The sequence below is a fragment of the Leucopleurus acutus genome (genome assembly GCF_964270905.1).
Source record: "Leucopleurus acutus genome assembly, chromosome: 7".
NCBI lineage: Eukaryota > Metazoa > Chordata > Mammalia > Artiodactyla > Delphinidae > Leucopleurus > Leucopleurus acutus.
This window is the reverse complement of record NC_139150.1, coordinates 34,854,956-34,875,920: the sequence shown is the minus strand read 5'-3', so window position 1 is coordinate 34,875,920 and position 20,965 is coordinate 34,854,956. Positions and strand designations below refer to the sequence as shown.

At 50.7% G+C, this 20,965-nt stretch overlaps 1 protein-coding gene across 5 annotated transcripts in view; it reads right to left on the bottom strand.

Annotated features, from left to right (window-relative positions):
* SHB (SH2 domain containing adaptor protein B) overlaps nucleotides 1-20,965 on the bottom strand; it is a 136,439-nt gene that overhangs the window by 48,570 nt on the left and 66,904 nt on the right. For all 5 annotated transcript variants that reach the window (XM_082843537.1, XM_082843538.1, XM_082843539.1 and 2 more), the window contains exon 3: nucleotides 481-696. In XM_082843537.1, coding sequence (XP_082699663.1) covers nucleotides 481-696 — 216 coding nt within the window. The remainder of the gene's footprint in view (nucleotides 1-480; nucleotides 697-20,965) is intronic.

The following is a 20,965-nucleotide window of genomic DNA, read 5'->3' as shown; positions in this document are numbered from 1 at the left end:
TGGATGGGCTTGTGCTGAAGCTGGGACAGGAAACGCAGCAGCCCTGGATGCATGCAGGCCTATAGCAGCTGTATGACAGGATGGAGCCACTGGGCTCCACAAGGCCCAATAGGAGCCACTCTGCAGATTGATTTTCTTCTAGCTTCTAAGATTTCCTTCTGAAATCTGAAATCTTGGCTTCAGTGAACTAGAGCATTACCAACAGGACCAAGACAGAGTCAGACAATGAGATCATCTGGGCTGTCTCTGGGGATGGGGGGAGGGACTGGAACGGAGACCCTGGAGGCCAGACCCAGGAGTTCCCCTAGGCCTGGCCTAAGGGACTTCCTCCAGGACCCTCCTCATCCTTGAAGGGCCCAGCTGTACTAGAAACCCTGTGGTTTACCTGAGCAGGCAGGGACCCGTGCACTTACTCCCTTTACAAAGGTGAGTGCCATGTGGGTCAGCGGCCGCCTCTGGGCAGGGCCACTGGCTCCTTACCTGCCAGAGCTGGGATGGTGACCCGGTTCCATTCCCATGGCTGGTCGTATTCATCAGCGGGCCTGTCGTCATCCTGGGGCAGCTTGCTCTCCCGCAGTTGGGGGCTCACCGTGCTCTCTGAGTCGGAGTCCATGCTTGGGCCCTCGGGTTCGTAAGGGGTATCGTATAATTGGATGCCTTTGTGCTGGGACCGGACGCTTTCCTGCCTCTGAAATTCTGCAGTCAAAAAGGAAGGAAGCAGAGATGTAAGGCATGCACAGCACGTGCTTCCTCACCTGGGACCCACCAGGTGACGCCAAAGGAATTCAGAGCCGCCAGCCAGGGAGGTGGAGGCTGTATTTAACTTCTGTCCCACCCCTCGAGGGTGGGGTCTCTGCTCTCACTGCTCAAGGCTTCCTCACAGAGATCTCAGGCTCTGGACCAAACAATAGAACGAGAAGCCTCCCTGAGAAGCCTCCCTGCCACCGCCTGCAGTCTTCAAGGGCACAGCGCAGAAGTGAGCGTGATGTTCCGGGTGTGTTCTGACACCAGCCCGGGACAGGCAGAGCTCTCAGCCCCATCGCTTACGGAGGCGAGGGTGGTCTTCCCACTAGGGCAACTCCCTGGTCTCTGGACTTGTCACTCCCTAGCTATAAAACGAGAAGATTGGGCCAAATGACCCTCAAGTTTCCACCCAGCTCACATATTCATTTTAAAGACCTAAGAAGCCAAGAACCACCCCCAGGGGACGCAGGGTCACTGATCTTTCCCCTACAAAGCCCCAGGAATGACCCTTTTCCTGCATTTCTACCTCCCCCAGGGCCTGCCTATCTTCTAACACACTGAATACAGCCAAGAAACTTGAGAGCAGATGTCCAGTTTCACTTCTGAATAAGGAAGGAAAGCTCTTAATCTTCTGGAGAGGATGCCAAGGCCTGGCTCCAGTGTGGGCTGAGGGGCGACCGCCCATCTAGATGAGGCCCCAGACAGGGCATGTTCCTTTCAGCTGCTGCTTATTCCTGAGAGGCCAGCAGTGGCTGAATGATGGATTCCAGGATGATGCTACGATCAGGTGCTTCCTCCTCACACAGGGGCACTTTTCTTGCTTTGATCATAAACACCCACTGTGCGCAGGGCCAACGTGAGGACGGGGGAAAGGAGGGGGTTCACTGTTGAGGCTGCTCTCGGCAAGCCCACTGTTTCCAGAAGAGATACAACGGGCACCTAAATCACCATAATACTCTGCAGCAAAGGGGCTGCTGCAGGGCCTGGGAGGGATGAGACAGGAGGAGAGATGACATTTGAACTGACAGCTCTGACAAGTGGAAACAGGAGAGGGACAGGATTCCCTGTGGTAGGACCACGGCAAGCCAAGGCAGTGCAGCTGGAGAGAACGTGCTCACTGCCCACTTTCTTGTTTTATTTGTAAAATGTATATAACATTTGCCATTATACCATATTTAAGTGCACAAGTCAGTGGCATTAAGTATATGCACACTGTTGTGCAACCATCACCGCCATCCATCTCACGAACTTTATCTTCATCCTAAACTGAAACTGTCCCCCACTAACTCCCCATTTCCCCTCCCCCAGCCCCTGGCAACCACCCTTCCACTTTCTGTCTCTATGAATTTGACTACCTAGGTACCTCATATAAGTGGAATCATATGGTATTTGGCCTTCTGTGACAGTCTTATTTCACTTAGCATAATGTTTTTAAGGTTCTTCCATGTTATAGCGTGTGTCAGAAGTTCATTTCTTTTTAAGGCTGAATAATATTCCACCGTGTGTCTATTCACTGTCTACTTTTGCTGGAGCACCAGGTCCAAGGAGGTGGGAGGGGGTGGTGGGGCTTGATAAAAAAGCACTGAGGGTGGTGAGAGTGAGCTATTTAAGTGGAATCTCGAGGCATTCTCCAAATCAGAGGTCCAGTGCCATAAAGATATAGTAGAAACCCACAGGAGTCATGTGCCTTGAAGAGCAGTTGACAAAACACATGAATGACGTCAGCCTTTCTGAGAAAGAGCATTCTTGTAGGCTGGGCTTCATGATCCAAGGCCAGCTCATAGGGTCGACAAAAAATCCACCTCTGCGCACAGGCCCTGATACAACACAAACTAACCAATGCTGGGTAGTGACCTTTAGTGATGACATTAAATAGTGCTGTGGTAGTATCTCCCAAACTTCACTGAGTTACATACCGACTTCATGATTTTGCTGTTTTCAAGTACCACCCGGCTTATTATTTACCATTGTTATTGATGTTGCCTCATTTTTTACAGTAAATAAATTCACTTAAAAAGGAAACTTTTAATCACCATCCCATAAGCCATTATCCTTACCAAAAACAGATGATAAACATAAAAAGAATGAACAAGAACAAAACCAACTAGGTGGGTGCCACTGCCAGGAGGCAAGCCCAAGGCTCACTTTCTCTCTGCTGAAAAGGAAGATGGCAAGTACTGGAGAGCTGGTGGGGGCAGACGGGAGGTCTAAGCAGCAAACCAAGATACTTTCTTTGGCAAACAAGAATAACCTTCTCTTTTTAGAAAGAAAGTAAATGAAAAGGGAAAAACCTCACTATGTGGTTCTCAGGCTGCCTAAAATCATGTCTCCTCTGAGAAGATGTCCCTTACTTTGGCAAAACACGGCTTTATTGGGTCCCATGAGTAAACTGGGATGATTTATTAGTTTTGAGGATGATGCTTTCCTTTTTATGGGGGAGTAAGAGGAGAAGAGAAGAGCTATAAAAGGCAGGACTTGGTCATTTTAAGGCGAAGACCAACTGTAAAGTACTGGAGACAACTCTGTAAATTACGAAATCTACCAAAGTGCTTGCTTTGTGGGGTCATCATCATCTGCATCCACTGCCGCCCCTGGTTCTAAGGAGTGCAGTCTAGCTTCCTGCCTTTGGAGAATTCCAAGGGATAGGGACATTGGGAATGCAGCTGACAGGCACTTTGCATGCAAATCGTCATTTAATCCTGGGCCACAAAGCAACTCGTGGATGCACTTCTGTGGGCCCCCAATAATCATGAACATCCTTGCTTTCTCTCTCCCTCTCACACAGAGCCCAGATGCAAACAGATATTCCATGAATGTGGGTGGGATAAATGAATGACAACTGACAGCCAGAAACCCCTCTTTACCCCCAAATTCCAATGTATGAAAGTCCCTGACTTCAGTGATAAGGTACCTGGAACAATATGAAAAATGCATATAGCCCAGTATTACACAATATTCAGAAGAGATGGATAGTCTACATAAACACTAGCTTAAAAGGAAAACATGTGCAGGGAACAGATTAGCTATTAAATCAGAGGGACTTGGGCATGCACCTCTCAGACAGGATTTATTGTCCCCAAAGCATCTGCACCTTACCAAAGCTGGGTTAGTAATGGCATGCAGTTAGGGTAGGGGATGTTATGATGGTAATCATTAAAACAAGCTTCCCCCCTATTACATGGTGAATTCAAATTTTCATTAAGGCCTCAACAATAGGGAGCAGTTAAGTAAATTACGGCATGCTAACTGGATGGAATATTAAACAGCCATTAAAATGATAAATCTGAAGATTATGTAGCTACATGGAATAGCGTGCATGAAATTATGCTAAGTTAAAAAGTGAAATACAAGACTGTTTATGTGTTGAGCAAACCATATAATGTGGGCTTTCTAAACAAGTCCTGGGCAATGTGAACAATGCCCCAGAGGAATTCTACTCCTTGCTTAGGAATTGCTGAACACCGTCATCACACACTTTGCCCATAATATCTAAACTCTGATGACAGCAATGTTATAAGTACAGATACACGTGAATAAAGGACAGAAAACCTGATACAGGAAGATAAACAGCTACTGTGTATAGAGGGAGGAATTATTGCATAGTAATTTTTCAAAGTTGTTTTAAATAATGAATAAGTATGTTAGTAAAGAAAAAATGTAGTTAAGAGTGGATCACATGAAAGTAAATACGATGTTAAGTTGGGCTTATAGGAGCTGTATGTTTCGGAAGCAGCTGCCTTTGCCTGAGAAAACACCCATTTAAGGGAACATCTCCTCTCCCAGGAGACGTTTGCCAAGAGCCCCAGGAAGTCAAGGGCAGTTGCGCCAGGGCAGCTCACCAGACATCACTGTCCCCTGCCTAATGACCAGGTCCGTCCTCCTTATTACCCAAACCGATCTGGGACGGTCCAGAGACTGACCTAATAGGGGAGCTGGTAACTGTATGTTTTAAGTCACAAGTTATCTGGACATCACCATCTATAAATTCATGGAAAATGACCTTTAATATTGGGTGGCAGGCTGTGATGTTACGCCTCTTAGGCAGGGAGCAGGAACATTAAATTGACAGGGTAGGGATTTCTGTCGGCTTCTGAAGTAGAAAGGTTTTCAAGTAGAACTATATATGGAGGAAAAAAAAAATGAGAGCACTTTGTTTTAGAATCGGAGAATGTTGGAACTGGAAGGGGCCCTGGGCGTATTCACCAAGGGCACAGAGCCAGGAGGGTGAGGCTGGTGTACTGACCAAGGGCCGTGGCCCTGAGAGGCAAGGAGAGCCGAGGGGATCATCTGAGTGAGGGGCCCAGGACAGAGCTTGGTGCAAACCAGGGGCCTCCTGAGTGGCTCTAAGTGTTTCGAGTTCCCCAAGTCCATTGGCAACAAGCTACGCTTTGCTCTGGTGTTCACCAACTCCGTGCCTCCCCCTCACAGTTTTTTGTTTGTGTGTTTTTGTTTTGTTTATTTCCTTTGGCTGTCAGGAAGCTCAGGGTTAATTTTGATGCTTAACCTCGATAGCTAGGTTAGCTTAGATATTGGGTAGAATCATTTTCACGTGCCCTTCCTTCTATTGTGGATCTTGATATCTATTATAACAGCCTCATCATACACATTTCTTTTTATTATGCATAGCCTCAGGTCAGTATTCTGAAAGCAGGTGGACACACATCTAATGAAAAAGACTAGAAGAAAAAAAACCCTCTTCTTTACCTCTTTACCTTCCTTTCAGGAACAGAGAAAGGAGGGCAGGGCTTGGCCTCACCTCTGGGAAACAGGCTGAGGAAATCAATGTACTCGCTGGTGCACCCAGCCTTCTCTGGGAGCGCCTGTCCTCACAGCCCGCTAGGCATCTACTGAATGCCCAGCACGAGAGGAGACGGAGATGAAGCAGACACAGTCCTGGTCTTCAGGGAGCCCTTGGGGAAAGAGGGCCAGAGCCCCCAACACAGACAGAGGAGGCTTAGGGTCCTCAACAGGGAGCAGATGTGACTCTACAACTCAGTTGAGGGAAATCTGGGAGGGCCTTAAAGAATTAGACATGAGGTCATGGCACGGTGGTATGGCAGGGAAGTTGGGTGTTTGATGAAGGAAGGACCGAAGCAGAGGCACAGGGGCTGGAAGCACGAGGTGTATGTGGGGAAGGTGAGCCGTCCAGGGGGCCCATTGAGAGGGGATGCTGAGGCAGCTGGAAGTGGTTCTGGACGGCCTTGAATGCCACGGGACAGCACCCCCAAGACTGTCTAAGGAGAGGTGCAGGCTGGAGAACCCCCAGGCAGGGTGGAGCTGGGCGGGGTGAGGCTGGCACAGACATGCAGGAGCCTAGCTGGAAATGACAGATGCCAGCCTGCAGGCCCCTCACCTCTAATCTTCCCAGCTGGTTTGTCTGGGAATCCACACCAGATCCCAAATGACAGGGTGGCAGAGCTCAGTAGAGATGTGTGGCCAAGGAGGCTTCCAGTCCCAGGCCCTGCCATCCCCTGTCAGCCCAAGAAACCTCTACTCAGCCGGTGGTGGGCCTGCCTGGCTGTGCCCTCAGGCCTCCATGGGCCAGGGCTGCAATATTAGGACAATGCAGCGCCACTGACTGGTGCTGCCCCGCACCCGCCACCTGGGAGGCAAAGCCCTGGGTCCAGGAAAGCGACAGGTTCAACAGCACAGTGTGGTGGCTGAAAACACTGATCCTGCCAGACCGCTGGGGCCCGAATCCCGGCCCCAATGGGGAACCCAGAGCATGTTGCCCCAGTTTCCTCATCTCTGGAGCAGAGACAACAGTGTCCACGATGTTATGAGGATCAAACGAATTCTTCTACGTTCAGTGTTTAGAACGGCGCCTGGTGCACAGAAGGCACTCCGGGAATGTTGACTTCATGTCAGTTACCACTACTGGGGCATCCTTGGAATACCATTCCAAGAGCCCTCCTCCTCTGAGATCACCCTTCATCCCCCAGAGCCACAGAAGGCCTGCTTATGAACTCTAACAGGCAACCCTGCGCTGGAGATGACAGGGTTTCACCACCCATCTATGAACCTTCCATTTCTGGATCCACAACTTCTGATTTCAGCTGCTGCTTTGGCAGTCTCTCGCCTCCGCATGGGAGCTTTGCTCCAGATCAACTCTTGTGCGGAACACAAAACACACAGGGGAGGGTTCACTGCCCAGGAGTCTAATGACTACATTTTACAGATGGAGAAACTGAGGCCTGGGGAAGGACGAGGCCCCAGGTCCTCTAACTCTTAGACCAGGGCTCTTCTTTCTACCTTTCCCAGATGCTTCCTCATGTCTCTTTTATCAGACTGTCTTGTTTGTAATCTTCTGGAGGCAGGGGCATCTACTTCAGTCAGGCCTGAGGTGTTAAAAAGCACACCCGGCACCACAGCCCAAGTGAGGAGTTCCACAGGAGGGGCGGGCAGCTGTTCCTAATTAGACACAGCCGAAATCCCGCCAAGTTCCGGGCACCACATCAAAGGGAAGGCAGGGGACGCTCTCCTCATCTAAACTGTTAAAACATCTGCTGGAGAAAGACCCTCCTCCTAATGAATGCCTGAATGCAGGGGGCCCCCGGAGGCGGAGGTGGCAGCATGGGGCAGCAGGGGTCCTCGGGGCGGACCCCGCCGGGCAGCAAGGGTAGGGCAGCTTGGAGACGGAGCCTGGACACAAACCCAACACAACACAGGCAGAGGCCCCACCCCCTCCTCCATCTAGTCTGGTTTCCGGAGCTGTCTAGAAGCCACGAGACTGACTAATTGGAGTTCTCTTACCATCTCTTTTCCAGACGTGCATAGAAACACCCTAGAAAAAGAGGGTGAGCTCTGTGGAGCAAGGGTGTGGAGCAAGAACAATGGTCACGTCGGCGGGAGCCGTGCAGGCCTGCCACTGCCCGGTGGGACCTGCACCGCTTGCTCTTTCACGCTCAGCCCAAGGGCGAGGGGAAGGCCCAGGTCTGACTCAGGGAGCCCGGTCTGATCCCTGCCCTTGGACATCTGTACAGGACGGGGTCTCCCCTGGAGGGCCCTGTTCTGTGGTCCCCGGGGGAGACGAGCCCACACCCCTGATGACACCGAATGTGCTTCGCTCACGATTTAAAAGGCCACATGGGCCTCTTCACAGAGCTCTCGGGAGCTGCCTGCAATTATGGCCAGGCCCTTCCGCCCTGCCCATCACTCTGCACTCTTCCAGTGACTGCCTTCGCGTGCACAGGCCTCCGAGCGGCTGCAGGCCTGAGTTCTGTCGCCATCCCCTGCAGAGACTCACTGAGGCGAACTTGCCGCTCCAGGATCCAGGCTGCTCCCAGGCTCAAGGCAGTGCATCAACGAGCATCCGTTTAGTGCAGCAACTTTCTCAGGAAGACAGCTCTCTGCTTCCATGTCAACGGAAGACCCACATTCTCAGGCAATCAGGGAGCCTGCCTGCTTCTCTTTCTCAAACATCACTGAGCCCGTACTGGGTGCTAAGGCGGACCCCAGGCCAATGCTGAGCACTCATGTGGAGACAAGGCTCCCCCCACCCCCAGAGGAGCTGTGGTTTAGCAGGAGAATCGGGACACCAGCATCCCTAAGTGCTGAGCGAATAACAGTTACGAGTTACTGAACACCTGCCTGTGCCCGGCACTGTCCTGGGTGTTGGCTGCATGTCATTCCTTGTCCCCATGACACAGACAGGCAAGGGTGACTGGCAGCCTCAGAGCCTCCGCTGGGACCAACCCAGTTCTAAAGTGGTACAGACAGTGGCAGCTTGGAAGAGGCAGAAAGCAAAGGCAGTCCCAGGGATTTTGAAAAACCTTAGGGAGAAGGTGGCTTTTCAGAGGATCTCAAGTCCTAGTGCAGAGAGGCCCCTCAAGGGCCACAGAAGCCGAGGGACCTGCCTGGCATCACAGACAATGAATGGGGGGCCCAGGGTAGAATATACTCAAGGAAATAAGGAAGATTCAGACGGGTGAAGACAGGGCCCCAGGATAAAGGGCAACAGAGCCAAGTCGTGGACAGAGGAAAGCTTGAAGGATTGTGAGGTAAAACCAAAGACTGTGAGTTGTCCTGAGCCCGGCGCTACTGAGGAAGAGGAGATGGGGAGTGGCTAGAAAAGGAAACTGGGGCTGGGTTATGGAGGGCCCTGAATGCCAGGAGGAGGGGTAGGAAACTGCAAAATGTGGGCCAGCAGTCTCAATCAGGTTTGCACTTTCAGAAAAAAAGCTTTTACAGAAGCTGGCAGGAAACACCAGGGCGTGGTGATCAACTGTGATGACCTGAAGGTTCAACCCTCCAAACAATTAGGTCTCTACCCTTTCAAATAGTGGAGAGAGGATGTCCGGGGTTCCAGAAAGAAAAACACACTCCAGCGGACAGTTCCCAAAAGTGCAAAAGAAAGCATTTCCACTGGGATACGAGGCAGAGTCGGGGTGGCACCAGTACCCTCAGGTCAACCTCAAGAGGGGCGGGTGTCCCCTGACCCCCGTGCTGCAGACAGAGGCTGGGGCCCAGGGGGGACTGCCAGGGGCCTTGGCAAACAGAGCCAGAGACGGTCCAGCCTCGTGTCTTCCAAATATTGACAGGCTGTACTTACAGAGAGGGCTAGCCACCCCTCTGGTGCGATCTTCCAGTCTGCTAGGCACGGTGAGGTCTCAGCTTCCAGAGAGCCCTTGGGCCGCACTCTAATGTGATAAAGCCACGGGGGATAGGCTTTCATGCCAGACCACCTTGGCTACACCCCTCACTGAGCAGCATCGCCAGCCCTTTCTCACGGAACCTCCCAGAGCAAAGCCTTGGAGGATCCAAGACCACACCCAAGCCCCCTCCTCACCTGCCTGGTATGAAATCTGCAGCTCAGAGCGGTTCGGCCAAGGTCTAGGAGACTCACCTCTCAATAATACACTTGAAGAGTGCTGAGTGCCTACGGTGTACCAAGGTCTGTGCCAAGCGCAGTGCCTCCAAGTTCTCACTTAATTCTCACAACACTTCTATAAGGGGGTGCTGCCGGCATCACCACTTTAAAGACAGTCACACAGCACGCCAGGGATGGAGGCAGCCTGACTCCAAAGCCCATGCTCTTAAACATGCAGCTGTCTATACCGCCTTTCCAACACTAGTTGGTGCTCCTTCCGCTTCACCAGGTCCAAAATAACATGAACATGTTCAGGTCAGCAGGGAATGCAAGCACTGGAAGAGCCGACTTGGTCGCCTAACTTGGTCCTAGCTTCACCGTGCTGAGTGACGCCAGGCAGGTTACTTCCTCCCTCTGGTCATCAGTTTGCTCATTAGTCAAGGCAACTCAGGTCATCTTGGGCTTTATCTGACCAGGACCACACGTAGGTACCTATAGGAATCGTTAGGCAGTCTGGGAGGAAAGCAAAGGATGGTATCAGGAGGAAGAGAGCTGCCCATCAAAGAGGTATTTAAGCACATTCTAGATCTTTAGAGGGGTGGCCAATGCATGCGGCTGGTCCCAGGCTGGCTGGCTCTAAGCAAGTGATTACAAACTGGCATTGGGTACAGGGTGCCAGCCTCCCAGGGCAGAGCCAGGGACCCCTTCCAGGCATGACCCTTCCCTCCATCTGTACCTAACAGCCTCCCTTGCCATGTGACAGGTTTGCAGTCAAACTGGTCAAACCCCACCCATACCCATCTGGTGGAGGCGGCAGCCCTGGGGCTGGTTGCAGGGTCACTGCCTCATGCTGAGGGGTGCTGCTGGCGTTGTGCCGCATGCCCAGCACAGCTGTCCGGGCGGAAGCGACTTGCTGAGATCTGGCAAGCTCTCTGCCCCAGGCTTCCTTGCTTTGGAACTGCTTCAAGAGAGGAACTAATCTCCTTGAAGACTTGTAGACAACCTCAGCCTGCTGGATGGTGATGACGAGGCTGCCGGCCTGGGACCAGCCTGGCCCTCCGCTCACTGGCTGTGTGACCCTGGTCAGCTGCCTGATCCGCTAGGGCTAAGATTCCTTCCAGGTGAGGCGGGAGGGGGTGAAGCAGATGGTCTCGGAGGCCTTTCTGGCTCCAGAGACCTCAGTCTGATTCTACAAAGAGTGGATGTTCACACAGGCTCCTTGTTCCAGTGTTGTAGCTCCAGCACACGAAGGAAGAGGGGACATACACAAGAGCACCCATCCTACAGTGCGCAGGGTCCCTGACCTTGGCATCCTAACCACCTTCCAGCAAACTCCTCCACAATTCAACCCCAACATGCAATGAGAACCCTCTACGAGGAGAAGCTCTATTCCAACACAAAGTTGTGTTTTCCTGCCTGTGATTAATTTTGTGGGTCAACTTGAATGGGCCACAGGGTTGCCCAGATACTTGGTCAAACATTATTCCGGATATTTCTGTGACGGTGTTTCTGAATGAGATTAACATTTAAATCCACAGACTGAGTAAAGCAGATGGCGCTCCCTAATGTGGTGGGCCTTGTCTAATCAGTTGAAGGACCAAATAGAACACAAAGGTTGACCCTCCTCCAATAAAGAGAATTCTTCCTGCCTGACAGCATTTGTACTGGGACATCAACTTTTTTCCTGCCTTCAGACTCAAACTGAGACACTGGCTCTGTCTGGGTCTCGACCCTGTTGGCGTTTGGACTAGAATTACACCAGCGCATCTCCTCGTTCTCAGGCCTTCAAACTTGGATTGGAACTACACCATTGGCTCTACTGGGTCTTTCTGACTCATCTTGGGACTTGCCAGCCTCCATAATCACACGAGCCAGTTTCTTATAATTAATCTCTCTTATTGGTTCTCTTTCTCTGGAGAACCCTAACTTATGCCTCCATGAAGAATGCTTCCTCACATGCTTACCATGCACGGTCTTAGGATGGGCTGCTTGTCTGCTCCCCTTCTCAAACAGTTCCTGAAAAGACTGTGTATCAACACAGAAGCCAGGTCTATAAGAAAACCTCTTTATCACAATGCAGAGGGGACCTGCCACTTTTCCTGACCCTGAAGAACCAGGGATGCAGCCAAGCCTCAGCTCTCTTAGAGGAACCTGCAATTCCATCCTCAGGAGACCTCACGGTAGCAAAGCCACTGCAAGAGTGGGGATCTCAGTGGGGATCCCTACTTGGCCCAGGAGTGACCACCTGCCAAGAGCCAATCCAAACTTAACAAGAAAGACCAACAGCAAGACTCCCTCATTCCAGATAGAACTTTCTGGCCCACAAAGTTTGTGTGATTTGGTTTTTATAACCATCTGGTTATAGACAGATCCTAATGGTCAGAGCCAACAACCCCATTTAATAGGGCAAACAGGAAACCCAGAATCAAAGGGACTTGCCGAAGTCAGAGTGAGAAATCCACACGATTCCTACTCTACCGGTCTTTCCGACTGTACTATTACATCTTGTATTTCTTGGTGTCGCAGCACAAAAAACCCGATGGAGTGTTTCTGTTTTGTCTGAAAGAAGGGTGGGGAAAGGGAAGGTGTGTGTGAGGTGCTATACACAAGAATTAGGAACCCGAAAGCTACCACTGTTCGGAACTGCTTTCAAGCGGCTCTTTCCTGTCAACAGCTATCACAGATGACACCATCCATACGACCATCTCAAGAATTTTTGGAAGGAAACATCTGGATAATGAATGTTTTTATGCTGGGAAACACAAGAACAGCCCCTCTTGGGGCCCTAAAAAGGTGTCCTGAAGAGACTCCACACTGTGTGAAAGGTACCATCAATGCCTGGAACATGAGAGCAGAGGCGCCATGAGATGCTGAGTGGAGATGGCCTTCTCACCACTGGTGGCCTTTCCCAACCAGCTACCCTCTAGGAGCCCCAGAACCCCAAGTCCGAGTTTCTGTTTGGGTTGGGACCCCATGTATCGAACCCCCAGTGTGTTAAGAGGTGGTACAGTGGCTCAAAGATGAATCTGACACTGTCACTAACACCTCCCTTCAAGAAGCTAGGATGGTACTTACCACCCCTGCACACCCTCAATGTTAGTGGTGAGGGTGCCTCAGCCCAGGGACCCTGAGACTCTACCATGGTTCTAGCCACCTACACACTCAGCTCCCACCCCCACTCCAGCTTCTGAGGGCCGAGTTCAAGTCCAATCCATCTTGACACATCCCCTGCGAGTCCTAACGTAAGCAGTCTTTTGCAAATTCAGAATTTAGCACAGGAAAAAATATTTTTAAAACACTTGTCTACGTTAGGAAGGGAGCCAAACTCACCGACTGGTGGAGGGAGTATAAACTGGAAATGGCCTTTTCAGGGATCAAATTGGTAAATCTAACAAAAATTAAATACCCTAAGGCCTGAAGTTCCACTTCTGGAAATCAATTCTACAGAAATACCCAGACCCACAAGCAGAAATAAATATACACAGATGTTTGCTGCAGAATGTAAGAATGAAAAACTTGAAACAAGTTAAAAGTCTATGAATAGGGGAATGACTGAATACCCTGTGTTACAGTCACATTATAGAACCACTCACAAGGACTAATGACCTTGGACAAGATCTGTGATGCAGAACGATGTCTAGTAGGATAGCATTTATGTAGGAAAAAAAATGCTGGTAGTATGTAGAGATGTGCATTTTTGTAAGATAATGGGAAAAGGGCTAAAGGAATATAAAACAAATTGTTAATGACGATTCTTGTTTCTGGAAGAGAGAGTTCATTTTTTAATTTCCTATATGCCTGTATGTTTTCTTACCCAGAGCACATGGTTTTTTAATGGAATAATTAAAAAAATATTTTTAAAGGAAGTTTCACGTGCAGACGTGGCACATGAAACTATCCTCTTTATTATTATTATTGTTCGTGACAGCACTTGTTGATGGTCTACTTTGAACGAGGCATGGTGCCAACAGCTTTATATTAACTGCAGGACAGATGGGGAAACTGAGGCTGCAACAGGAAGAGTAGGTGAGTGAGGTCGTGGGGCAGAGCTGGGATTGGCCACATCTGCCTTCATCAGAGCCCGTGCACACTGTCCTTCTTGCTCCCTGCTGCTTTCAGGAAGCACCATGGCTGTGGAATTCCCTCATCTTCTACTTAGCATTCCTGTGGAACAGGCTTCCGATCAACAGCTTCTGCTTTTGTGACTGTTTTTAAACAATTACCGTTTCATATCATGTTTACACATTTGAAGTTTAGGAAATAGAGTTTGGAGGAGACCATGTTTTGGTTTTTAACTCTAAGATGTACATATTAATTATAACACAGCCACCAAACGTGTCCCTGGTCATCCGTGGAGGCACTCCATGCTTAGAGACACGTTGAAGAACTGTAGTTACAAGTCTCGGCACCACAAACAACTAAAGCTTCCCCAAAACACAGCTACGAGGACAGGCCTGATCCCTGAAAGCATTTGGGACCCATGGTTTCACTGCAAAGGACCCCACCCTCCCAGGGGCTGGTTATCCTTTCCTCTAACTGACAAGTCGAGGTAATTCCCATCAACCAACACTGATCAGCAAGCTATGAACCAAAATCAACTTGAGATGTGTGATAGCAAAGAGGCTGCCCTTTTTGGGGGGTGGGTGCTCAGGGAAGCAGGTCTAGACCTTCAGGCCCAGTTGCAAGAGAGGCTGCCTCCTGAAAGGTGACTCCTTGCCGAGGGCATCAGAAGGGATTACAAGCAGCTTGACAAGTTCTTATCCATAGGAGTGAGACAGGATTCCGGCTCCAACACAAGGAAGGTGCTTCGGGAAATGGAGTGAGATCCTGACCCTGGAAATCCGTACGGCAAATGGGTGAGGGAGGAGGTCTGGACGTGGCAACCTGCTTCACTAGTTCGTTCTTTCACTTGCTCTTCCCTACGGAGCTCCCGTGTTGCTGGTTTATGGGGAAATGCTGGTCAGTCAAGCCTGGTCCTTGCCCTAGAGAAGCTCGCAGCCTAAAATACAGTCTTCTCTGGGGCTACGTGATTATGTGTGTCATCTGCTTAAGTACCACCAGGCTAAAAGGATCACACTCTAGTGGAGAGGCAATAGGGAGCCATCAAAGGCTTCTGAGGAGGCCAAGGGGTGAGCAGGGCTCCGGGTCTGCCCCACCTCACCTTATCCTGTGCTGGGGGCTGGGCTAGTCAGGTACCTGGGGGTCTGTTTCCTCAAGTTTTAGACTGCATTCTCACTGCTGCCTTGCCACCACATGCAGGGTGGCATAAATGAACTAAATGATGACAACGTATTATATCAACCGTGGGTCCTATTTCAAGTGTTACCTGTAGGGTGCCCGTGAGCCAGAATCAAATGCTACGGGTGCCAGAGATGGAAATAGGGTCTGGGGAGCACCAGAGTATGTGTGTGTGTGTATCTGCACGTACAAACATACATGCATACACGTGTATGAACATACACATGTATGTACATACACATGCACAGTCACATGCTCACACGCTAGGCCCTCTAGCAGTCTAGCCCCTCAGAGTCCCTCACGCTACCCTGGTCAGTAGGTTTTTCTCTGCAGAGGTGGGATGGGGGTGGAGTGCAGGGGTCAAAAGCATTTCTTATTAGGGGCACGCAGGGTGAGTGATCAGTGAAGAGACTTTATTAAAATGACAAGTAGCAGCCCATGTGACAAGAGATACTCAAGGCCTGCTGAAGCCTCTTCCTCTTCCTTTTCCCTGGAACAAAATGAGATTTAGAACCTGCCTTTGGATTAAGTCTTAGGACGCAGTGAATGAGAACTGGGGCGGGGGGGCAGGGAGGGAAAGAAAGCCTATCTGAGTGTGTATTAAATTTGAAGAAAAAAGAAATCACAGGAAGAAAAACGAACCAAGCTAAAAATAAGGCAGCTCCAATATTACTGCTAGACAGAAAATATAACCCCTGCTAAGCAGGGAAGCCAAACTGGTATGAAAGAGAAAATATAAAGTTCCCACCTAAAAATAACTGGAGGACTAACATGGACTCACCGTTGAGAAATACGGAATTTCTGAAATGAGCCTGAGACTGCAGTCTCACTTGGTAGGGAGGGGTTGCCGCAGTCTGGAATTTAAAGTTCTCTTCCAACTATGAAGCTGGCAATAGAGGACAGAGATCAACTCAAGAGCGTTCCTATCTGTTGGTTCAAAGAGCTGCATAAAATTCAGACAAGCCAAGACCTGGCACGCAATGGGCAGAGCTCGGGCTGTGGGTCAGGAGCCTGGCTGAGCTCACGGCCAGCAGACCCTGGGCTCTTTGCACCTTCCACGTTTGTAAAGTGACTAAACGTTAGGCTGACGATTGATCTCAGTTGTTCATTTATTTACTATATCACCCTTTTTCATACTGTTCCTTCCTTTCCACATTTTACATTTATATATGGTTGTAGCAACCCAGTAGCACAGAAAGTGTCCATGGGATCTGGATTTGACTCTCAGATCCAAGCCACTTCCAAGCTGGGTGCCCTGGAGAGTCTTCCAACCTCTCTGGGCCTCCAACTCCTCAATGGCCAAATGATGTCACTTGACCCAATAAGTAACAAGGGAAGAGTGCTGTGCGTGAAAACAGTATTGTCTTCTGTCCCCACCCCCGCACTCCAGCATGTTTCAAACCTTGACTGTCTTGGAATAAGTGCAAATATAATTCAAATGATTAGCCTCTCACTTCCCCCAGTAATGTAGTGCTTTAATCCCAGGTACCAAACGTGTTGGCAGCTCTAATAGACTGACTGGTGTGTACATTTCGGAACCAGACTCGGTAGTCTTAGGTTCAAGACCTGGCTCTGCCATTTACCAGCTCACACCCTTTGGGGGTCAACTTGCCCCAGGAGAGCCTCAGCATCCTCTGCTGTGGAGTGGGGAGAATACTAATACAAACTTCATGAGGCTGTTATAAAATAAAACCAGACAAAGGATGTAAAAACAGCCTTGTAAACCATAAAACCCTGTGCAGACGTTACAGATTAGAGCAGCATATACATACACGTGCACAGATAGACACACAGCCTTATTTCTAGCTGACATCTGGTATAAATGACTCGCCATTCCATCAGTTTATGTTCACAAGGAGAAGACGTCCCATTTCATTTTTCTTTTGTAATTTCAGTCATGTACTAGGTCTTTCACTGATGCTGAACAAACAGAATCAACTTCTACCTCACTATCAATATTTTCCATATTTATCCCCAAAAGGAAGAACCCTGCAATGTGTGACAAGGTTCTGAAAAGACATGATCTGATTCCAGGGTTTAGAAACATGACATTTTTTTTTTTTGCATGGTACCTACCACCGAACAATTTGGAAACACTGTGGGGAAAGGATTGCTTTTATGCTATATAGAAAGCCCCCAGTAACTGGAACCAAAGTTTTCTTCCTGAGCATTTCATTAAGTGTATCATCTGCTCGCGTTTGGCACTTTTCCACTAGCTGGGAACCTACAAAAACTGATGTGGTATGACAGCTGAGTTGGTGCTGCCAGACAAGCTTCCTTGCTGGCTCGGAAACGGGGGTTGAGGCACTGAGAGGGGAAGGAGTCGGGGGGTGGAGGGTGGGGGTGGCAGCTGTCACGTTACAGCTGCCGCCGCGCAGACACACACGCACTTCAGATTTCACTCACGTCTCCCTGGAAGGAGGCACCGGCCACTGGCCAAATGACCGCCAGGGCTCCCCACTCCATCCTGGTGAGACAAAGAGGCCATTCCTCGCCAGGGACGTCCGTCCCCCGGAGGCATTTCTCAACCTGTCTTCAGGGCAAGCTCTCCTCTGGTGTTTAAACCTGTTGGCCTCTGGGCCCGGTACGCCCACCACTGACTCGGAGAAGGCTCTGCTGTTCTGAGTCTTCCTGCCAACTCAGTGGGCTGACCACTGTGTCCTTCAGCAGCCGCTGGCCACTGGTTGCCAGTCTGTAAAAATGCTCCCCCGCAGGCACTGGTCACGGTGTGTTCCAAGCCTGAGGGAGAACAGGGGTCCTGCTGAGGAGGCTTCTGTCACCCAAGTTCCATAAAAACCTCATTCATCCTCACTCGGAGAAAGCCTCCCTCCTCCTGACCTGCTTCCCTCACTGACCATGCTGAGGACATTAATAGTGGGAGTGACACTGTAGGCGGCAGGGAAGTGGGAACAGAGAGAAGACGGGTGCTCAAAATTTTCTCATCTGCTCTGTAGAGAAGGTCACTGCTGTAGGACCCTTAACTGCACTCCCTCACATTTGCCAGAAGGAACGGCTCAGGAGCCATTACTCTAAGAGCCAAATCATCTTAGGCAGATGTCTTTCAACATCCAATTGGTTCACGTCCAACAATTCTATACAATAGGTCAAATCATTCTGTTTCCTGGGGGTTTAATTTGCAACTAATTCCTCTTACAGGGTTCACCAGGAAGCTCCTGCTGATTAAAATGAGATGTGCTGGGGTGCTTTATGGAGATTTTTCTATGTGGTGGACAACCTGAAATGGCCCACCTCTGCCCTCACGCCCCAGAAGAGCTCCCCAGGTTCTCACCTGCATGACAGCCTTCGAGCTCAGCTGGGCCTGCCAGGGGAAGCCTGCTCAGGAGGGAGAAGCAGCACGTCAGAAGAACAGACTTGCAGCCTAGCCAACCCTGGATGGAGGGTCCCTAACCCAAGCCCATGGCCTGGGTGTGTGCAGGAGCTGTGATTACATGCATAGGTAACCAGATGGCAGAAGCCTGCTTTAAGGACTTAAATAGTGCAGCAGTTCTTTAAAAATATTTGGTAGGTCAGCTGATACTTAGGCGAGAGTCTAAAACGCTCATTTCTACAACACCAGGCTGGCTCCCCATCCCCTGAATGCTGGATACATTCAGAATCACAAAGTCAGCACGTTCACTCTGCACCAGGCCCTGGGCCAAGGTCACCGCCTGCTCCCCATATCATGCTCCCCACCAGCAGTGACCTCTCCTTTCAGCTCCCCAAGCCCTTCCAGACAAGGCTCAGAGCTCACCTCCTTCAAGCGCTACTCCTGACCGCCCTCGGGAGGCATTTTGCCCCTCTGCTGCCCACTCTAGCACTGAAGATCTATCCTATTCATATGTTACTTAAGCACTCAAGGCCTCAAGACATTTTTTTCCAGTACTGGCTTTAACTTCCACTTGACTCAACCCAACTCCTTATCCTAGACTAATTTTCCAATTCAACCTCGGTTCTAGAGTAGAGGCTCAATGGGATCAATGTGTGCACCCCAAATGGCCCAGTGCCCACCTGGTACCAGCAGGGGGGTCTCAGCAAGCTTGATTTGATTCAGGGGAAGGGGGCGAGGGGCGGGTTACAGTTCAGTAACTCCCAGCGGTCCCTAGGGTAAAGCCCCAACCTTTCCAGGGGCTCGGAAAACCCTCTGTCAACTGGCCATCAAACACCCCGCAGTTGCACAACTCCTCACGTGCCCTCCACAAGCCTTGAAACTGCAGCCACACCGGCCACTTGGGGCTGCTCTCTTCACTCTGGGCATGGCACTGGCCGTCTCTCCCCCTCCCCAACAGAACACCCACTTCTGAGCTTCCTCAGGACCCAGCTAAGCACCCGTGAAACCGCTGGTGGGTCCCCTCCTCCCAGCTTGCTCGTCTGTCAAGACTTGGGTCAAGCTTCAGCTCTTGGGAAGTCTTTCCTGCTTCATTTTTCCTTGGAACCCAAGTGATTGTGCCATCTTGGTGTGGACCGCCACCCCACAAAGTGAAGTCCAAGACACTTTGCTGCCTCACCTGGATCCACGGCTGCCTCCCAGGGTCTCACTTATGTCAGTGTCATGGCACGGGGCTGCAAAATGACCGGTGAATGGACAAAATGCTCCTGAAGTCCTGCCAGCCTGCCCCCACCCCAGCCATCTCTTTGTGGCTGACCTGACACCACCCTCCTCTCGCCTCCCTAAGGCCCACCGCGCCTCGGCCCATGCCTGCCTGGAGTCCTGTGCCTTCCACACAGGAAAGAGAGATGGACACTGAGGCCCTGCTCCTCTAGCCCAAGGCTGATGGTCAGGGTGTCTAGGGTGGACAGGAGCTTCTCACTGTGTGACAAGGGCAAGTGGGAGAATGGAAAACAGGGCTGTGGACACCTGAGGTCGGGCAGGACCCCACTGAAGGACAGAGGGCCCTGAAATGGGGGTGGGGACTACGGGAGCCATGTTTCCTCCTGGCTCCTGGTTCCCACGGGGTATAACAAAGCTGATAGAGCTGGGAGGCAGGCAAGCCGTGTGACGGGCACTTGCTGCATCTTGCTGGGGCAGAGCTTCTTTCCCTTGTAAAGTGACACCCCGCTTACCTCCCTGTTCCTGTTGCTCTGAGATCTCAGAGATACGATTCCAAGGCACCAGTGACCAGCAGCCGGCAGCTCACTGGCAGGGGCGAATCACTAGGGCCGGGGTCAGACCAGACTGTTACCCCGCTGGCCTGGACTCCCCGACCACAAACAGCTCCATAAACTGTAAACTTCCCCGAACCAGAGACCCGCGACATCTCCCACCAGGGTGAGGCCAACCGTCTCTGCACTGCCTGTTTTCACATTCAGGAGAGCATGTGCTCTGACAGCCTCAAAATCATTATTTGTGTGTGAGTGCTCATTTTTCAGGGACAAACAGGAGATCCAACATCCCAACTGATTATTACGTTTGCAGCCATTAAACCAACTTCAAAGGCAAGGCTCAGACGCACGTGGAGGAAAGGCCTGTTTTCATCCCGTTTCAACAAGCTCTTCCCAAGTGCCGGGCACCATGCTAGACTCTGGGGAATGACTCAGGCCCTGTCCAGGCTGCTGGAGGAGAGAGAGGCTCACTCAGAACTCAGAAGCAGGAACAGGAAAAGAGGGATGAGAAGCATTATGTGAGTCCTGTGGGAGCAAGGAGCTTGGGGAAGGCTCCTGGGAGAAGGAGGTTATGGTGAGAACTGACACAGGAGAGCAGGGAGGTGTTGCAGGTGTTGCCTGGAGCCCGGGGTCCCTGAGTGGGGCGCAGAGGGAGGCGTGGCTTGAGGAAGGCCTGGAAAGTCTGCACCTGGGTCTGTGGGGCTCAGTGAAGGTCTACGGGCAGGGGAGTAACACTGTCAGGCCGCGTCTGGGGAGATCATCTGGTGACAGCAAGAAGCAGGGATCTGGGAGGGGTGAGAGGGGAGGTTGGCTCGTGGCCCCTCGCTTGGTCCTCGACACTTCCCTCCCCTCTCTGAGAGCTGCCCTCTTCAGAGGGGAATGACATGTGCTGCAGGGACACAGGGTACCCAGGGGCTCCAATGCTCTTCCTCTTTACTGGGATGACGCACATGCAAAAATGACAGCCCTTTAAAATATATATTTAAAAAAAAATTTTTTAAGTGGGCATGGTTAAATTTTCTCCATTTGGAAGCAGGCTTCTCTGGAAAGACATCCCCCAGGGTCTCTAGTGTG